This window comes from Eptatretus burgeri, chromosome 3 (assembly GCF_056783735.1).
Source record: "Eptatretus burgeri isolate ZD-2024b chromosome 3, Ebu_testis_v1, whole genome shotgun sequence".
NCBI lineage: Eukaryota > Metazoa > Chordata > Myxini > Myxiniformes > Myxinidae > Eptatretus > Eptatretus burgeri.
In genome coordinates this window covers 145460045-145480044 of record NC_140963.1, presented here as the reverse complement: position 1 = coordinate 145480044, position 20000 = coordinate 145460045, and the positions used below count along the sequence as shown (strand labels likewise).

The following is a 20000-nucleotide window of genomic DNA, read 5'->3' as shown; positions in this document are numbered from 1 at the left end:
AATATAACCATTCAAACAGAGGGAAAACAAAAATGGCTGCAAAATAGTACATTGTAATATACTTAAATTGCATACTCATTAACATGCACAAAAAGGATCATTATAACAAGGGAGGAACAAATTCACAAATGGACTTGATCACTGCAAGGCAAAAAGGCTAAACCATTGACATTATACATGTGACCTATCAACAATTAAAGAAGAATGTGCATGAGAACGACCTGTCACCTCCCCTTCTGTCACCTGCACATACTAAGAAAGATATATGACAAGGAATGCACACAATTTCTCCAATGGCTTGATTTTCGAACATCAATTTTATTTCAGACCAGGTCACTCGACCCTGGATATGCTGCTCCTGCTTTCCCAACAATGGATGGAGGGACTCGATGCCAGACATGTGATAAGAGCCATCTCCCTGGACATATTGTGTGCTTTCAATATGGTCTGGCACCCTGCCCTGCTCACCAAACTTTTCCTGTGGTAGCCAAGGCAATCACCACTCATGGCTCGCAGACTTCCTCTTCTGTTGCAGCCAGTGTGGCCCTTAATGGAATTCTCTCATCCCCTCTTCCTGTTCAGGCTGGAGTTCCTCAAGGCAGTGTTCTGGGCCCTGTTCTTTTTCTGGTTTTCATCAATGATCTCTCCAACTCTCTGGAAATCCTCTTTATCTCTTTGCTGATGACTCCACTCTCTGCCATACCATCTGTCATCCCTCAGACCAGAAAGCAGCAGCTTCTTCACTCACTGCTGATCTGGATAAAATCACAAACTGGTCTAACATGTCGAACATGTCTTTCAATCCTGACAAAGCTCACTCTCACTATGTCTCTCCAAAAGGTCCGTCTGGAACCCCCCCCCCCCATCTAATTTCTCAGCAATCCTCTTGAAGAAGTCCTTTCATTCAAACTTTTGGGCCTCACTATCTGCCATGATTTTTCCTGGGAAAGCCACATTGGTGGAAGAATGCCAATCTCACGGCTGCCCACAGCCTCCAAGAAGCCCCCTGCCTGGGCTTGCTTACACTTGCCTGAGCAAATCGCTGCTCAAGGATGATTGTTGCTGACCTTCATGTGAAGTTGTGCTTGACTGTACCTTGTATTTCTTTCTTTCTGATTATTATCAATATCGATCACATTTTTTCACTCTTCACTTCACTGACTTTGCAAATGCTATACCAATCTATGACAAAATGACAATAATAATGCATATTAAAGCAAGAATAATTATATTGTCAACCATTCCAATGAATAAAAGCAACAATCTCCACAAAATACAGAAATTCTCGTTTTTGTAACAATCTTTCAAACAAATAACACATAAAACCTGTCACAAAATATCAACCTTCCAACAAGACTGTGTGTGTGTGTGTGTGTGTGTGTGTGTGTGTGTGTGTGTGTGTGTGTGTGTGTGTGTGTGTGTGTGTGTATGCGCGCGTGCGTGTGAGTGCGTGCGTGTGAGTGCGTGCGTGCGTGTGCGTGCGCGCGTGCGTGCATGTGTCATTTAAACCACAAAGCTTCAGTAATTACATTACATGTTGCCATCGCAGCGTTATTTTCTCCCATACTCCAACCTTCTGTCCGGGGACTGGTAAAGAACAACCTCCTGCAAATCATGGGATTTCACCCTCCCTTTCTTCCCTGTTTGTCTGTAAGAACCGGGAATAGGTGACTTGTGTTTTAGTCCAGTGGCCATTAGGACACCAAGTGGATGAAATGTCAGACCTGAGCTTTGCCTTTGTGCACGATTGAAAACGCTGGTTCCTTCTGTTTTTTGTGAATAATGACATTTCAAACTACTGTACAATCATTTATTTGCTGTCCATTCCTACCTATTTCAGGAAAAATATTATTGCCCACCCCCCTCGCCTTCCCCTTTATTTAAAAAAAATATTATATGCTTTTCAACTTTTGCCTAAAGCCCTAAAATAAAATATTTACTAAAAGTTGACTTTTTCTCTTTTTTTCATACACGGGGTCCACATTGTGATGAGATAATCCATCTTGTTTTTGTGACTGGTGATATAGTTTTTATCAGCTGAATGTGTAACACATCAGTCATGTGACATTCATTTGCAGATGTCTTTTTATACAATTTTATCACTGTGTGACAATTCATAATCGGTGAAATTAACACTTGTGATGATTTTGAATTTAGTTTATTCCTTTTGTTTTTGGACCAGCAAGATAAAATATTACGTATTATTTATTGGTTGTTGATTTCCTTATTTCTTAAAAAACATGGACTCGACTTCTTGTGTCCCACAGTTTTGTTCAAAGTATATTGTATTGACCACACATACACCACCATCAGAGTTCCAGTGGCCACTCCAGTCTGTGAGCTCATAGGCATCGTTGCTGACAAGTTAGGCTCGACCAAGGACCTGGTGCTTGTCAAAGTGAGCTCATCTGGAGGTGAGGAACTTTTCATGTAATTTTCTCATTGGATGGGAAAAATGTAACAGTTGAAAGGTGATGAGTGACACTTATACATACTCAATAATATTCAGCCTTCACTTCCTAGTTTTCAACTTGCTTCACAGTTTACATGTTTGAGATTTTTCTCGAAGTAAGTTTGTATTTTTTTTTGATTCAAAGTCAAGGCTCATGAAAGAGCAAGAACACAGAAGACATCAGGTGAGCTGTGACTCTTGATTTTGGCAGCTTCACCGAAGGGGGGTTTTAGTGGACCTTGAGCACCCTGCAGGAATATAGGGGGGTAGAGCTCAAACAGAACAGGGGGGCAAGGCTGGAGAGGAGATGGTAGAGGAAAGAAAGACTGGTTAGAGACCCAAAACTTGCCTCCGGTGAGAGACCAAAGCTCAGCATCATCGCGGGAGATACCAATGATCCTGAAAGGCTTGCTTTCCATTGCGTGAAGTCGAACGAGATGTGAAGCAGGAGCACCACCCGAGAGGGGAGAGCAGTACTCCATCAGACTGAGGATGAAAGCTTTGTATTTGGTTAGAAGCTCAGGTGTGCCAAGGAAGGACTTTGCACGATGCAGGATGCCCAGTTGGTGACTTGCTTTGGAAGCCAGCTTACCTTTTCATTTGCAGAAACTACCGACTATTAATATGTTGTGTTATAGATTTGTCACTTCTGCCATTTTAATTGGAATATACTTTCAGTATTATTCGTAAAGATGATGTTGTTAAGATTGTTGTGTAAAATTGAGATGACGGATGTAATAAATATGAAAGAAACGGTTTTGGATGGAAAACAGAATTGACAAAAACAGGAAGAAGAAGAACTACACACACCCTTTTTCGGATTCTCAAGGCAATGAAGCAGTGCAGTTACATTGATGTAGGAGCCTAATTCATTGACGCCTGTTGAGGTTGGATCGCTAATTCGCTTGGAGGGAAATACTGACCACATTGTCCCCTCTTGGTGTGGGTAAATCTGCATGTCAATTTTGGCACCAAGCATGTGTTTCGGCAGGAAATCAAGTGCATTGTGGTGGAAAACAACTCAATTTCCACTCAGGTTCACGCATACCAAAGAGAATCTTTAATTGCGTATATACGGAGGAAGAACATTCAATGATTCACTGAAGCATTCAAATGAACTTCACAAACTAAAATACTGAAGCAATCCCTCTTATACTCATTTTACATCCAAAAAATGGGAGGGTGAGACATTTGGCAATTCAACAACTGGAAGAACTGATAGGCACAAGCCGAAAGTTTGCAGTATTATCAATCAGGTCAGCCTGTTTCTATGCAGCGAGCAAGATATTTTTCATCGGAAGATATTCATTTATCAATATGCTGGTCAAAAGACTGTCAGGAAAAAGGAAACTTCACTGACAGCCAATTTGACTAGAGTGCAAAAATTAAATTTATAAAGTACCAGCAACAAGTGAATTTAATTGAGAATACATGAATATAATTATTTTTCTTCCACATCCCCCCTTTTTTCCTATCAGGACAAATTTGAATAATTATATTGCACATGATCACCATACCGTGTTCCAAAAGGAGAAAAGATATCCCTTGCACAAATTCACCCACAATAATGGCAGCGAGCGCTCATAGGAGAAGAATGCTGGACAACAGCCATTTCAATAGTGTCCCAGTCGGTTAATGAGTGTGTTTCCATTTAATTAATGACCTGTTCATCAGCAGGTATCACAAATCGAAAAGACGTGCTACCCAAGGCCAGAAGATAAGTGGGTCAGGGTGTCGATAGAGCAGCACCCAATGGGAAAAAAACAGTCTTTGAGCTGCATAGAAGGTAGATCTTGGCAGGTACGAGCTTGGGCCCGACACTGGGTTGCAGGTGACACTGGGTTGAAGGAGATGAAGAGGACTCGAGATGTGACCCAGAGATCCAGCCCCAGCAGAATTTGGGGCCTCGTAGCAGCAGTTAGTGCAATCAGCTTTGATTCGCCAAAGCAAGCTATGCACGTTGGAGCCAGCCGCAATGTCCCCATGAGCCCCCCCCCTGCACCCTTGGGCACACGTTGCAGATGACTCGCCGTATGGACCTTCAGGGCCTTTTTTGTGCGTTGTGCGATCACGACATGTTCACAATGTATCTGCAGAACAAGGTTTTTGCGAGTGTGGTCAGGGTTGCTCTGACAGGTTGGCACCATGAAACTGTGATGTTAAGTCTTTGACTTGCTGTGGTTTGACTTGTCTAACCTTCTCTTCAGTGGGTTTTTTTTCCTTTCACGTGCACATCTTATCTTCTCAGGAAGGGGGTCGTGTCATCACGTGTTGAATGCCGAATCGCCAAAATCTGGGTTCTCCCCATCATCCAATTTTTCGGTGGAAGTTCTTCCAAAGATTCATTAGACAAAATTGTATGCTGCATAGTTCAACTGCTCTGAACACTCTGAAACAAACAAAATCAAGGTTAAACACTGATTATAATTCAATTAATCAATAAAACCTAGTGGGCCCATGTATTTCAATAAGACTGACAAAGGTTCTTAAAGAAGCATTTAACTTGCATCACATATTCTATCAAAATTTTACCTTAGTGTTTTTTTTCACACCTAAACGACATGCTAAAATCGAACGAACTCTCAGTTGTATGTTTTCTCAAAAACAATCATCTTATTTGCAATTTGCATGTGGAAAGGGAAGCAGTATTTATCAGTGTTCCAATTTGCACAATTCTAGAAAGGCCTCTTCAGTTTGTACCATTTAAAGAGGGGGTAATTTCCTCTCAAAGCATGATGCAATCAGTGAAAGGTGCCTTTGGTGAGGGCAATGTTGTAGTAGCATGATTGAAAAGTAACACGTCCAACAAAAATCAACAATTTTGTCCAACATCCTCCAAGGATCCCTTTTGGTCAAGAAAAATATTCCCTCATCTGAATTACGTATAATTATGAAAGTTAGCTGCTTCTTCTTTTAATTTCAATGTGTTCTAACAAATAAAATAGGTATTATTTCATGCTGCTTGTGGTGGCATTGCATGATTTCCAATAATATAATTCTTATACTCTGACCTACTTAACATTCATTTCTCTCATGCTTTCTGCACAAGGCATGATTCTGGTTTATCTTTTGTTTGTCTTACCACAAAATATGGAGGCATTTTACTTAAATTGCAGTCAGGCCAGTACTAGCTACTAATCAGTGAGAGCAATACAATTGCAATATATGGTACAATTCCTAATTCCATTAATTGATTTCATAATTGCTGTTTGTCTAGCCATTCTTCTAGCCATTCTTTTTTTTTCTGGACTATGGCTATGTAAATACCATGCTGATTTCCCTCATATATTGATTTTCCCCTTACAGTTAACTTGTTCTTTCTTGGCCCTGTTCTTTTTCTGGTTTTCATCAATGATCTCTCGGACTCTCTGGAAAATCCTCTATTTCTCTTTGCCGACGACTCCACCCTCTGCCGTACCATCTGTCATCCCTCAGACCGGCAAGCAGCAGCTTCTTCGCTCACTGCAGATCTGGATAAAATCACAAACTGGTCCAACACGTGGAACATGTCTTTCAATCCAGACAAATCTCACACTCTCACTATGTCTCTTCGAAAGGACCGTTTACAAAACCCCCCATCCACTTTCTCAACAATCCTCTGGAAGAAGTCTTTTCTTTCAAGCTTCTGGGTCTCACTATCTGCCATGACCTTTCCTGGGAAAGTCACATTTCCAACCTCGCCTCAAAAGCCAGTCGCCGACTGGGAATCCTCCGTCGTGCTAAGTCCTTCCTCGGCCCTCTTGAGCTCCTGACCACTTACAAAGCTTTTGTCCGTAGCCTGATGGAGTACTGCTCTCCCCTCTGGGCTGGTGCTCCTGCCTCCCACCTTTCTCGGCTTCACGCTGTCGAAACCAGGGCATTTAAGATCATCGGCATCTCCCGCAATGAAGCTGAGTCTTTGGGCCTCTCACTCAATCACCGCAGGTTGGTCGGTGGTCTTTCTGTCTTCTACCGACCCCTCTCCAGCCTTGCCCCCCTGCTCTCTCTGCGATTTGTCCCCACCACATTTCCACAGGGCGCTCAAGGTCCGCCAACAACCCCCTTCTGGTAAAACTACCAAAATCACGAATCACTGCTCATCTTCACTCTTTCATTCCTCTTTTTTCCCGCCTTTGGAATAAACTTCCGCACTCTATTCTTTCCCATTCTTCCCTCCAGGCTTTCAAAACAGCTGTTCACCACCACCTCTTATCTTCCCCATCTAAATCCTCGATCTTTTCTACCCCCGATAATCCACCCAAGCCCACTTCCTTCATTTCTCCTGCTTTCCTTCCTGAAAGTCCCTGAAATGTCCATCTTCTCTTCGCCATGTTCCCCGTCCCATCCCCATCCCTCTCCCTTCCACAGTTCACCTAATGTGTCTGTTCCCCACTGTTTTGTCCCTTCCACTCCCGCCCCTCTTGTCTCATGCCTCCTTGCTGTGAGTTGTGTGTTAGCTCTCATACGAGCCTCGACCAAGGTATACAAAAAAAATAAAAAAACTTATGATTCTTGATATATAATATTGACCAATCTGTCGATCAATTTAATCACATAGACCCTCCTCAACATTACGTGAATACCTCAACTTAATATATTATCTCGATTCAATTCTCAGCAACTTTTGTCTACTCTTAATTAATAGATCAACCCTTGTCATGAGGTCCATAGCTTCAGTGATCGATAATATATTAATCAATCAATATAAGTTATCAAAAACCAATGGTGTCCCATACTGTGATATAACCGATCATTTACTTGTGTTCCAAATTACTGGTTTTAAAGGTGCGGACTCGAATATTTTCACTTCATATAGACTCATTAACTCCGCAAATTCTGATCTATTCAAGGAGTTAGAAAAACAAATTGGAAGAATACTCTCACTTACATTGGTAGCTCATAATGCATTTAAATTAAGATTACGAGACTTGCATGATAAAGGTTTCTCAATTTGTAATTCCAAAACAAAACTTGATGATAAACTGAATGCCGGATGACTGATGGGCTGCCAAAATCGATCAAGCACAAAACGAGGTTGTATAAAATTTATTTCATAAACCTTCAACTGATAACAAATCTAAATTCAAACAATTTCAAAACAAACTTAATCTGTTGACAAGACAAGCTCTTGGCAAAATCATCGGAAGCTCGAGTCGATAATCCGGCACTGCCAAGTGCACTGTTTGACTCGCGGCACACGTTGGGTTTAGGGCTCGCTTGGGAACGAGGGCTCTGCGCCATTAATGCCCGTGCATTATCGTTTCCCCGCAGCGGCGCCGCACGCGCTGGCCTCCATGAGGGCCCACCTCACAGCGAAGGCGCACATGGCTCAGTTTTACCTCAGGAATAATCAGACAAAAAGAAGAGTAGGGATGAAATGAAGACAAAATTATGTAAGCAAACCTAGCTATGAGATCATTCCAACGCACTCCCTTGTTGTCCCGCTAGACAAAAGGAAAGGGACTATTTACATGTATAATAATGGAATAACTGTCTTGAGACCACTATCTGTTGGATGCATCCGGTTCCAAGAACCGCAACAATATATTACAGCAACTATTAGTACATTATGCCTGGTGTTGGCTTAATGGTTAGGGTGGTGTGCTTGGGATCTAAGGATTCTGAGTTCAAATTCCCCTTAGCTGTTGATTTAATACCAGGTGGGGTTGACTCTGCCTGTCATCCTTCTGTGGTTGGCAAAATGAGTGTCAGCTTTCTGGTATCCTGTGTTGGAGAAGTGACCCAACCAGGATTGTGCCCAATAGCCAAGGAGACTGCTTAGGCAGCACCAACGCTCTGCACAAAGTATGATCCCCATGGATGGATGGATTAGTAGGGGGTTGACTCAGCCTGTCATCCTTCCGAGGTCGGCAAAATGAGTACCAGTGTACTGGGCCGGTGTATACCCCAGTTAAAATAGGTGTACCAGATCCCTGTGTTGCAAGAGGCGACCAGGGTTGCGTCAGGAAGGGCATCCGGTGTAAAACATGTGCCAAATCACTATGCGAATCAGATGGATGATCCGCTGTGGCGACCCCTAACGGGAGCAGCCGAAAGAAGAAGAAGAAGAAGAAGAAGAAGAAGAAGAGGAGGATGGATGGATTAGTACGTTTATATTAATATTTTGTTATGAAAGCAGATCGCACAAAATGGTGGAAAGCAAAAAAAACCTCTTCACTTGAGGAAACTGCCAAGTATTCATATATTACAGCAACTATTCGTACATTTGTATTGTTATGGTTGTGGGGGTAGATGGAGGAATTTAACAGGAAAGTTAGGATTGAATAGAGTCGTTTGGTCCGTGGGCATGTAGGAGACCTCTCGATGTAAATTAACTAGGGAAACTGTGAGCTTAAGTGTTATGTGTCAGCACACGGTGGGTGGTGCGGTGTTAATTTGATGGGGATGAAGGATAATTTCCTCCAGTATGTAATTTCCTCCTGTGACGTATTCCTATGTTTTTGCATTTACAAGCCAGCCATGAAGGAGTTATATTTTTATAACAACTACAACCATAAGAACAAGCAAGCAAAAGGTGCCAAGCAGGCAGAAGCACTGCCTTCCGGGTTTCGTGCCAGCAAGCCATGCCCTGTGCTGGAATGCGGGTGAGGTTCGCAGTCGTAGTTGTGAGAGGAATGTGGCTGCGAGGGAAGATCTTGCTTTACCCTCCTCTCGGCATGACAAAATGGCTGTGAGATTCTTGTTGTGCTGTGAATTGGCTCACGTGGTGGAGCAAGACGCTGGTCAATGACTCTTGACTGATCGTGAGAGACGGACCTCGAACCCTCGTGTATATCACTGAATGAAGCAGTGCCATTCTGCAGAGAGCGTATCAGCAAGCGCGATCGACGAGGAAGCCGCACGGCGGTCTCTGAGCCTTAGTGTAGAATACCGCCCCACAAATTACTTCATGTACATTTACCGGCAAGGAGTGCAGCTCGGCACCATTTTGGGCACGTCTACCCGTGCATGACGAAGCGCCTCAATTCCAAAGTTCCATAAAGACCATATCTGGACCAAGCTAAGTGCCAGAATAAAGGGAGGATTTTCTTTCATTTTGTTTTCCCCTTGTCTGTATCTAAGTCTGTGTGTGGAGGTGCCTCGACTTTAGACCTTAATTACCTGACATTATTATTACATTTTGAATTACCATTGTAAATATTTCTATTACCATTAAATTCCCGTGTTTATTCATTTTAAGTTGCTGTGTCCATGTATTTGTCGTGGGATTCGAGTATAAACCCCTTCTGCTGTGTGTGCATCCATGTGCTTCCGTCGCTCCGCCAGTGCTGCCAATGCCACTCCCACACACGCAATGATCTCTGAGGATCACCTTTCTGCCTCTGAAGCAAAACCGCTCAGCAAATCCGGGCTAGTCGGTGTTAACTGCCCGTCCACCACTACTGGGCGTGGCGGGTTCACTTACCCGTGACACGTGACTATTAATATTTTGTCATGAAAGCAGATCACACAAAATGGTGCAAAGAAGAAAATAATTATCTTCACTTGCAGCAACAAAAAAGTACCTCTTTGCTTTCAGAAAATGCTGACTTAATATAATGCAGCCACTTTGAGTATATTTATGTGAGTTAATATTTTGTAATGAAAGCAGATTGCACAAAATGGTGGATGGCAAAAATAAACTCTTCACTTGCAGAAACTGCCAAGTAGTATTACTATATTTCAGCAACTATTAGTACATTTATATTAATATTTTGTAATGAAAGTAAATCGCACAAAATGGTGTAAAGTAATTTGCATACGTAATTGGCAAAAAAAGGACCCCTGTGGACTGTATCATCATGGCTTGCAAAAAAAAGGTTACAAAGTCACACAAAGCGTTGCGCTCAATGAAGTCACACTTTCTGCACATTCCTTAATCTTTTCCTCATTAAATATAATCGCTAATTTATTCAAATTTTCAGATTTCACTCCAGATTTTGACACCCATTTTGTCCATGATATCCGATTCTCAAATCAGATATAATATTTTGATTATATACTGTTGCGGGCCGGTGGGATCGGGTGAGAAGACCACTAGGTGGGGGAAGGTACATCGATTCCCACCAGACTCCCCGGAATTGTAGACCGTCGCTCACGGATAATTCCATGACGCGGCGGGTCGCTTAACCGACCGTGGACGCCAATAACTCAACCGCGTGATGTAGGGTCCTCCTGCCTATAATCGGGTTACCTAATTAATCACGTGGTTTAACTACCGGGGAACCAAGCCCTCGGTACGCTTTGTCCGAACCGGATCACTCTACCAGATTGGATCATGTTTCCGAATCGGATGCAGCCGAGTGACACTGCCAAGGACGTACTGGCTAATGTAGGAACGGATCATTGGGAATACAGACCCAGCTAAACTTTGATTTGAACCATGCTGGACCAATGAGAGAAAAGACAAAGGCGAGCTGAGAACATTCCGAAAGATAATTATTTATTAACAAGCAAGCGAGGAAAAGCATGTGGTACGCCAAGGATTTATTGGGTATGTAATGCAGCGAAAGAGGAGAGAGGTGTGGGGTGCGATAATAATACAAGCAACTTACTAAAGCAGACACAGTGCAGACTTGACGCGAGATTATTAACAGTAACAACAATAAGGATCTTCTACAGGTTTACTTAACAGACAGGCGCCAGCACACTCAGACACACACACACACACACACACACACACACACACACAGAAAAAGAAACCCCAATGAAAAAGGGACTTTTGCAGCCATCCAGGGAGGGAGGAGTGTTGAGGTTATAGCTTTTTTACCTGGGCGTTTTGGGGGGGGGGGGGGGAATGCTCCGTGATTGCGGTACCTGACAATAGCCACGTTGTTCTGGCCACAGCTGCATGTGTGGAGATCGTGTTCCGAAGGAGGACCTTGAGTGGAGAAGGGTGGAGTCCAGAGGGCGAGGGTGGAGCAGTAGGCGGGACCAGGCAGCTGGAGTCGAGAAGCAGGAAACGAGGTCGACATCGTGTGGGGGGGGGGGGGAAGCAAGATCGACGTCGTGTGGGCGGAGACGAGGAACAGGAGGCGGGCTGTCGAAGCGAGACATGGGCGGAGTCGAGAAGCAGGAACACTCCGCGTGAATACACCCACACCAAACACACACTTCTCAATTCTCAACACGGAGGATTTCTCCGTCCTTTATAGAGCCCGAGGCTCGGGGGAGGGGCCATGCCAAATCCAACGTCATTACCTGAGTCGGGCACTCCGAATGGCTCCGACCCCTCACGTGGTATGCCAGCTTGGGCCGGGTTTCGGGCAGACGCTGGTGCAGCCCGCCCATCTAGCTGCCAAAGCATACTTGACTCGCCGCACACATCTGGTTTTGTGTAGACGTTGATGCACCATTCCCAAAGCGTACGTGACTCGCCGCACATGTCTGGTTTCGGGCAGACATTGGCGCACCCCGCCCAAAGGGTATGTCACTCGCTGCACATGTCTGGTTTTGGGTAGACGTTGATGCATGGCTATGGTAGACGAGACGAGGGGGAAAGCAGGCAGATTTACCTCAGAAAAGAAAAGAAGAAAAAAAAGAGTGGGGATAAAATAAAAGGGGAAAATGATTTAATAATCTTAACGATAAAAGCATCTCAACGCACTCCCTGTCGTCCCGCTAAACAAAAGGAAGGGGTCTATCTGCACGTATATTAATGGAATAACTGTCTCGGGACACCTATCTGTTGTATGCATGCGGTTCCGAGAACCGCAACAATACTTTAGTTGGTCCTTGAGAGTTGATTGTTTTTCCAAATCAAGGCATGTTTGAATCGGCCAAACAAAATGGCGAATTAAGACTCCAGCAAGTTGACAAAGGGCTGACCAAGGATGATGCCTTGCTACAGGATAATTAAATAAGGCCGTTAATTATCTTCAAAAGGGGTGTTTTAATGAACCCAAACATCCAATCTTTACTCTTGCACTTCGTTGGAGTTTTCTTAGTTCACGTGCAAAGTTTCAGGCTGCTACTTTTTATGGTTTTGGGGTTATGGAGGATACACGCCTACTGACACACATGCACACACACTGACATTTATTAGAATATATGGAACGGAAAAGTGAAGGAAAGGTAGTGCGACAGAAGTTGTTTGATATATTTTTGGCAAATGACCACAAAGACTTATTAGAGAAAGAAGAGGAGAGGTTGGCACATCCTTTGTTGTTGCATTTTGACATTTTTCATTAAGCCTTACCTTGTTTGTTTAATTTTTGGTTTTGCGAGCCATCTCGATATTCTTGGAGATTTTTCCAAAATTACTTGTAATTTACATTAGATACCATGAATGTGATTCATTTTCAGAAGACTGGAGAAGATGGCAAAAAACAAGTTTGACTTCCCACATGAGATGAAGGTTGCTATCATGTTTTGATAGTGTTTACACAGGAATTTTTTTTTTATTCCTCTAACAATGTATGCATACATTGTGTATGCGCACATTCTGTTAATTTAAATCTTTTTTTAACCCCACACAAGCAAAGCTAAAAGTGGGGTGAAGCAATTTTTTTGTTTGTTTGTTTTTTAATATACATGGTCTATCGAGGCTCATGGAAGAGCTTCACTTCTGTCTGTTCATCAGTTCATACACAAACGTCAGTTTATGATCGAGGACCAACTTAATTTAAATTGAATATTATATTTTGAACACCAATCAGAACATGAATCGGAAAATGAAGCTGTAGATGAGCATTTCTTTGGCTTTGAATTCATCCCGATCACACATGTGCTGAGAGGATCGAGATAATTTCTTCCTCTGTCTGCCTGCCTGGCAGTCAAAGAAAATTGAAAATTATTCCAGACAGGAAACATAGTTTTTAAGGATGTCATAAAGGACACAAACAACAGGCATGAATAACTAATGTAGCATGTTCAATAAGGTAGTGCAATCAATGGTGGTAAACATCTGGAATTAATTTTTCTTATACGACCTTTACAATCTTTATTTTATTTCAATATAATTATATAGTTGAACACTGTAGAACACAAATCCTCTTCTTACCGCTTCCAAAAACCTCCAGTTTAGCAATATTTGGCCAAATTAAATCAGGTGGTGCATAAGTACTGCATCAATGGCCCTAAACTTCGAGATTTATTTTTATACAACCTTTAAAACCATCATTTTATTTCAAATCAATTATATACTTTTACACTGTATGGGCTAATGTGTTCTATAAACTCTCTAGTTACCCTTTAAAGAGGAGACGGTATTGCATGTGAATCCGTTTCTTACTTGGCAAAAATTATTTTGCCATGTATGTTGGTCTGTCGTGTTCATCTCTTTGTCGCATGATTTTTGGCCACATTTTTCAAGCAATCGTTCTGAAATTTTTTGGTTTATGTCAGTGACCGGCCAAAGCCAGCAATGCACAATTTTGGTGAAGATCCGGATACTATGATTTTTAAAGTGATTCTTCGCCATTGAGAAAAAGTGTCAAAAATGATATATAAGCACAATATCTCAAAAGTTATCGATGGATTCAGTTGAAACTTGGTGGACAGGTTGGGTGTGCAACGAGCAACAATTGATTCAATTTTGGTGAAGATGCAAATGCGGATACGAGAATTATTTTATTTTTAATTGATTCTTCACCATTGAGAGATGGGGCTAAAAACGTCATTGCATGATATCTCAAAAAGTTGTGGACGGATTCGGATGAAACTTGGTGGACATATTGGGTGTGTGACAACGACAAATTCATTCGATTTTTGTGAAGATTCGCTTCCGGATTCAAGAGTTTTTCAAGTGATTCTTCACCACTGAGAGATAGGGCTAAAAACTATGTATCGCACGAGATCTCAAAAAGTTGTGGACGAGTTATGACAAAACGAGATGGATGAGTTCGTTGGGTGACTGACAAGAACGAGCCGATTCGATTTTGGTTAAGGTTGGAATTCAGATCTGACCTTTCAGTGGCATACAAAGTGTAAATTATTCAGCCTGGCAGAGGTATGTGCTCTACCGAGTGCAGTTCCGTTTCACCAAGTGTCACTCTGTGAGTGATTTTTTTTTTCATATCTTCTTGTATCTTTCTTCTTCTGTCTGCCTTGCCTTCTTCATTTCTTCTTTGTTGTCTTTTTTTCATTGTTCTTCTGTTTTCCTCCTTCTGCCTTCCTTCCTCTGTGTTTCTCTTTCTGCCTTCCTCTTTCTGTGTTTCTCTTTCTGCCTTTCTTCTCTTTCTTCTTTCTGCCTTCTCTAGCACTGTTTCTTCTTCTTCAGGACTGAGGATTTCACATTACATTTTATTACAATGCATAACTTTTTTTTTATCCTTGTAGAGCTTCAGGATAGACAATGTTGCATGTTTTTCTGTGTGGTGCAAAGATGAAAAGGTTTTTGCCATTTCCAACTCTGGAACAACCACCATAAAGTTGGCCATGCGAAAAGCGTGGGCTCTACAACGTGAGGCCAACAACTTTGAGTAGTTGGCTGTGTGCCTTGTTGATGCTCATGGCAAAACTGATGCAGACAGGGAACTGGAGCCTTCTAAATTCAAATGGCAAGTCAGAGGGGTTGATTAGAATGCGTGGAATGAAGACTGCATGGCCTTTCATGATTGTTGCTTCAATGACATGTTGCATAAGCTTCTTGACAGCCAAACGTTTTTCATTGCAGAGTGTTGGTGGGTCCAGATCCTGAGAAGCATGATGGGTGCACCAATCTTGAGCTCCAGATTGTGAGGAGGCACGCCTGGTAGTTCCGGAGAGTTAAGAAATTCTGTGGGGTAGTGGACTGCTTCATTCGTGTCTGGAACAGTGTCAACCAGCTTCTACGTTTGCACAGTGCCAGGTTACTGTGTAAGAAGGCCTCTGTTTGTGGAATTGGCTGCATCATTTTTCAGTGCCAAGATGGCTCTTTGGCATAGCCACTTGTGGTCATGGAAGTTATGTGCAACATTTGACAATACTGCATCTTGTAGTTGTTGAAGTATTGCAACTGTTTCTCTCATGTTGTTCATCGAGATAGTTCCATCTTGATTTTCAGATACCATGGCTCCATTTCCCAGTTCGAGCAGGCTTGCAGCAAACTCCACAGCAGATGACTCACCTGTGAGAAGCACTCACATGTTTGTCAATCGGCTGAATTGCTGATGTTGTTCCAAATGTATGAGGCCTTGAGGCAGGCCTGCAGTTCATCAGCTGTGGTTCCATGTGGAATGACTGGCAGTATCTGTCGAAAATCCCCCGCCAATGCCAAAGTCACTCCACCCATTATTCTGTCATTATGTTGAAGATCTTGCATGGTGTGATCAAGAGCCTCAAAGGCAGCTTTGTGAGACATTGTACATTCATCCCAGACAATGAGCTGGCACTCCTGCAGGAGCTTTGCTTTGCCAGTACCCCTGCCAATGTTGCAGGTTGGTGCCTCCATACTTGCCGGATTTAAGGTAACTTGAAGACTGAGTGAGCTGTTCTTCCTCCTGTCAACAGTGTGGCAGCAATGCCTGATGATGCCACTGAAAGGGCAATCATGTTTCTTTGCTGGATTTTTGCCAAAAGAAGATTGATGAGAAACGTTTTGCCAGTTCCACCGGGAGCATCCAGAAAGAACGTGCCACCACTTCCATTGAACACTGCTTGTGTAATCTGATTGAAGGCTTCTCTTTGGTCTGGAACCAGACATGGTTCGTTCTTCTGAATGTATTCAGCAAGCTGTTCCATGTTGTAGTTGGTCTCTCTCGAAATTGAATTTGTGAGCTCATTGTCATTGTGTCATTGAGGGTCAAGAAGGTCAAAAGTTTTGAGGTCAGAGCCACCCAAAGCCTTGATCTTGTCATCAATAATGACGAGAGCTTGATTGAAGATGGCATCACTGTAGTCCAATTCCAGATTAGGATTTTGTACTTGTGTGTGATGCAAAATGTCCTCTGCCAGATTCTCCTGGTGGTTGTCCCATAGTTGTTGAGGATTTGACATGGCACATGTCTGCAACATGATGGCAAATAAGTTTCGCAGCATCCACGGTGATCGAGTGAGTTGCAGCTGCCTCCTCCAATGTGCTGTTCCAGTGTGCATCATCCTCCAGGAGTCCTATGAGCTGGCAAGCCTGTTTGTAAGTTTCACAGATTGTGGCATCCACTGTTCGCAAGTCATCAAATGATGTTGGACCTTTGACCTCATGCAGAAGCAGTCTCAGGGAAATACATTCAAAATTATTAGGATGGAGAGTGAACACATGGCCAAGTGCATCACTGGCTTTGATGCCTGGCTAGTCTGGTACAGTTTGTCCTGCTTTGTGTCGAGCCCACTTCTTCCTACCAACATTCCATGTGTAGTATTTGGATATCTGATGATACAACATTGTCTTCGTAAATTCATCATCCTGGCAGAGATTGAAGAAAGTGAGAGTTGTGTCATGTCGGACTTGGACGTGCTCACGTACATTCTCCTCAGTGAAGTACACTCTCTGGCCATTCTCAAGGTGCACACTGAGATATGAACTACAGTGGGATGTCGTTCATGAATTGGGAAGTTCAGGATCCTCAAGGTGACTTCAGTGCTGCTGATTTATCTTCCCATTTCATATTTCCGAACCTCAGCATGCATAGTCCCATCCATTGTCAGGCCAAACACAGCCATGTCAGATCCTTTGTTGACATACTTTTACACATGATGGATTTCACAGAGTGGCAGTACTCAACATTGATCTGTTCATTGAATAGCCATGTCAGGAGTGGGCAGGTTGGATCAGTGCACCTGTTGTCAACTTCAACTTCGCAACCACGAACGCTGATGGTTGTTGTGAGTCCACCATGTTCTGGTTTTCTCCAATGATACAGCGGGTATCCATCTTGTCCAGTGTTTGTCTCTTTCAGAGGATATCGTGGGGACCTTTTTGTGCATTTGTTATCTTTAATGCATGGTGAGTTTGGATTGCTGCTTCCACAGGGACCATGGAAATTCAGCACTGATGAAGTCATCCATTCTGTGCACATGAAGTTCAAATTGAAGCCAAGTCAGAATGTGGGCATGTGGCAGGCCACACTTTTGCCACTCAATTGTGTACATGTAGCACTGAATGGCTCCAAAAATCTTTCCCTTGTTGATGACACTCATCAATGCCTTCATTTTTTGTCGGTATACTCTTGCCAGCAAATCATGGCAATGCTGTGGTTTTTGGCCTGGAATCGGTTCATAATCCACTTTCTCCCAAGCTGGATTGCAGGTGAAGGTTATGAAGAGATCAGGACGGCAAAAGTTTCGCACATGTCATGGCATCCTCAGTGCGCTCATGCATGTAGCGGGAACCACCTGTGAGACTGGAACGCAGGATGACCAATTGGCCAACATTGGCAGCATTTCCATCATTATTCATGGCATCCCTGAGGTGAACATAGTTTTTGACTCAGAGTTTCGTTTGGTTCTTTCGAATTAATCTCACTCTTTCTGCCTCAATTTTGGTACACATGTCCACAGCAAATTGGTGGAAGAGATCTTTGCAATGCAATATGTGATTGAAATTACCAGCTCGCAGCAACATCCTGCAGGCATAAAAGTCCATGGCAGAAATGTTCTTTTTGCTTCGCAGTCCTGTTGCTGGGTCTGTTTGTTGCAGTTCAAAATGGTATCCATAATCACCCTGCCAGAAAATTAGTGGATCCTGAAGTGCATCATATCATCGGTGTGTTTCAGCAATTCTTTGGAGGGAATTGTTTCTGAGTTGCAGCACAATGTCTCTCTCGCCATGTTGTTACCAGCCGGAGTTTTGTCTGAATGAATGATAATTTTGTACTCTGGCGTCATCTTCTCAATGTCACATTTGAAACTCTGAACATCATGGTTTTCCTTGTGGAGCATCTCTTGCAACTGCGACACCACTTCCAGCTTGGGTTGAATGGCATTGTTGCAGCGCTGTTCAGCCTGCTTTGTATTGTCACCAATGAAGTAGATTTGCAGGAATTTTGGCTCTTCATTTGGGAGTGGCTGTGGACTGCCAATCTGATGATAAACCTGTCCCTGAACTTTAAATGTGGGCACGTAGCCAGATTCTCTGATCTGTTTTGTGGTGCCGAAATATGTCATGTTGAAGCACGAGTTGTATCTTCTGATGTTGCTTTGGAAATGACTTGCATTTTGGAGTGTTGACTCAACAATGTACGAAGAGGTTCAGTAGGAGCATTAATTTGGGTCAGCTGAACCTTGCCACTGTTGTAGCATATCCCTGGAGCTTCTCCTGTCCATTTCATTGCATCACAGTGCCTGCAAGTAATTGACAATGAACCAATAGAAACGATTGGATCAGAAGCATAATCCATGGCTGGATTGCAGGAGAATGCAGACTTTTCATTTTCCCTCCAAGGCTGGTTCCTGCATGCAGCCATTCTTTGCCTCTCTTCCTCTTTCCTGCACTTCAGGAGTTAAGGCTTCTATAGATGCAGCTTTTGTTGCAGTATTTTCCTCTCGCCTTCTTTCTTTCTCTTCAGGAGTTTCAGCTGCTCTGGATGCAGCCATTGTTGTTGCATTTGCCTCTCGTCTTCTTTTTATTTTTATTTTTTGTCAAGGCTCATATGAGAGCTAACACACAGCACGCGGCAAGGGGGGAATGAGACAAGAAGGGTGGGAGAGGGAAGGACAAAACAGTAAACAAACATAATCAAGCTCTATCAGCATTATCTTTCCTCTGTACAATTATCATAATTTTATTGTATAAAAATTATTTTGGCATGGAAGCTCATTTTTGTGTTTCCATGGTAATTTTGTTTGCAGCAAAACTGTGAGGATTTTTATTATTTTTTAACTCAAAAAAACTCACTTTCCTATACCATGATCCCAAATAGTTGTGCTTATCGGTTCACCTCTGGGGTACTAAATGTATATGCATCACATGTACAAGTAATAATTTTGCTCCAGAAGCTACTTTATCAAATATTTTTTCAACATAATCCCATCATTTTCAGGGCTGCCACTGAAGTTGTTTCAAATGGATCTCTGAGTAAATGATTTGTGGCCGCGACACTCAATTTGCTTTGTAACTGGAGGGTTATCTTTCTTTCTGGCAGCTATATCCACAGCCTGGTTTTGCTTCTCTGTCCATATGATAGGTCAAGAAGCCTTTACAGCTCTGACATTTTCCTCAATAGCGATGACATTGATAAGCTGACTTTGTTTGATTTATTGGTGCTTCATTGTGGCACTGTATGATCTTCATGGCACTGCTGTCGAGTCATCTGAGATGTCATATTTTGATTTAACTTTTATGAAAAAATATCTTATCGGTGACGCAAGAGTCCGATTGCTGCCCTTTTCCACTCAACTTAAGTTCCATATACATTAGATGCTCTTCAAAACCAAAAGTGTGCATTCTGTTCCCCTGGCTGAGATTATGTGTTTTCTTTCAGAAAAAGTTCTTCTGAAACCAAACGACTTGTCAGTGTTCATGTCACTCGGTGTCAATGGACGCCTCTTCATCTGTCCAAGGGAGTTCATCGACTCGCTGGTGTGTGTGGCAGCTTAATACACAATTGTTGCTATCAATGCATTTTAATAGTTAATCAGCATTTTTTGCATTTTTAGAATTATCAGATGTCGTCAAATGAAGTTTACCTTCGGAGCCCGGCGATGCCGCCTT

General features: G+C 42.7%; 1 protein-coding gene across 19 annotated transcripts in view; it reads left to right on the top strand.

The window, feature by feature from the left end:
• The window catches only part of RAPGEF4 (Rap guanine nucleotide exchange factor 4), a 342806-nt gene that overhangs the window by 256958 nt on the left and 65848 nt on the right, over window positions 1-20000 (top strand). For all 19 annotated transcript variants that reach the window (XM_085876078.1, XM_085876076.1, XM_085876077.1 and 16 more), the window contains 2 exons: window positions 2268-2414; window positions 19771-19868. In XM_085876078.1, the coding sequence (XP_085732204.1) occupies window positions 2268-2414; window positions 19771-19868 (245 nt within the window). The remainder of the gene's footprint in view (window positions 1-2267; window positions 2415-19770; window positions 19869-20000) is intronic.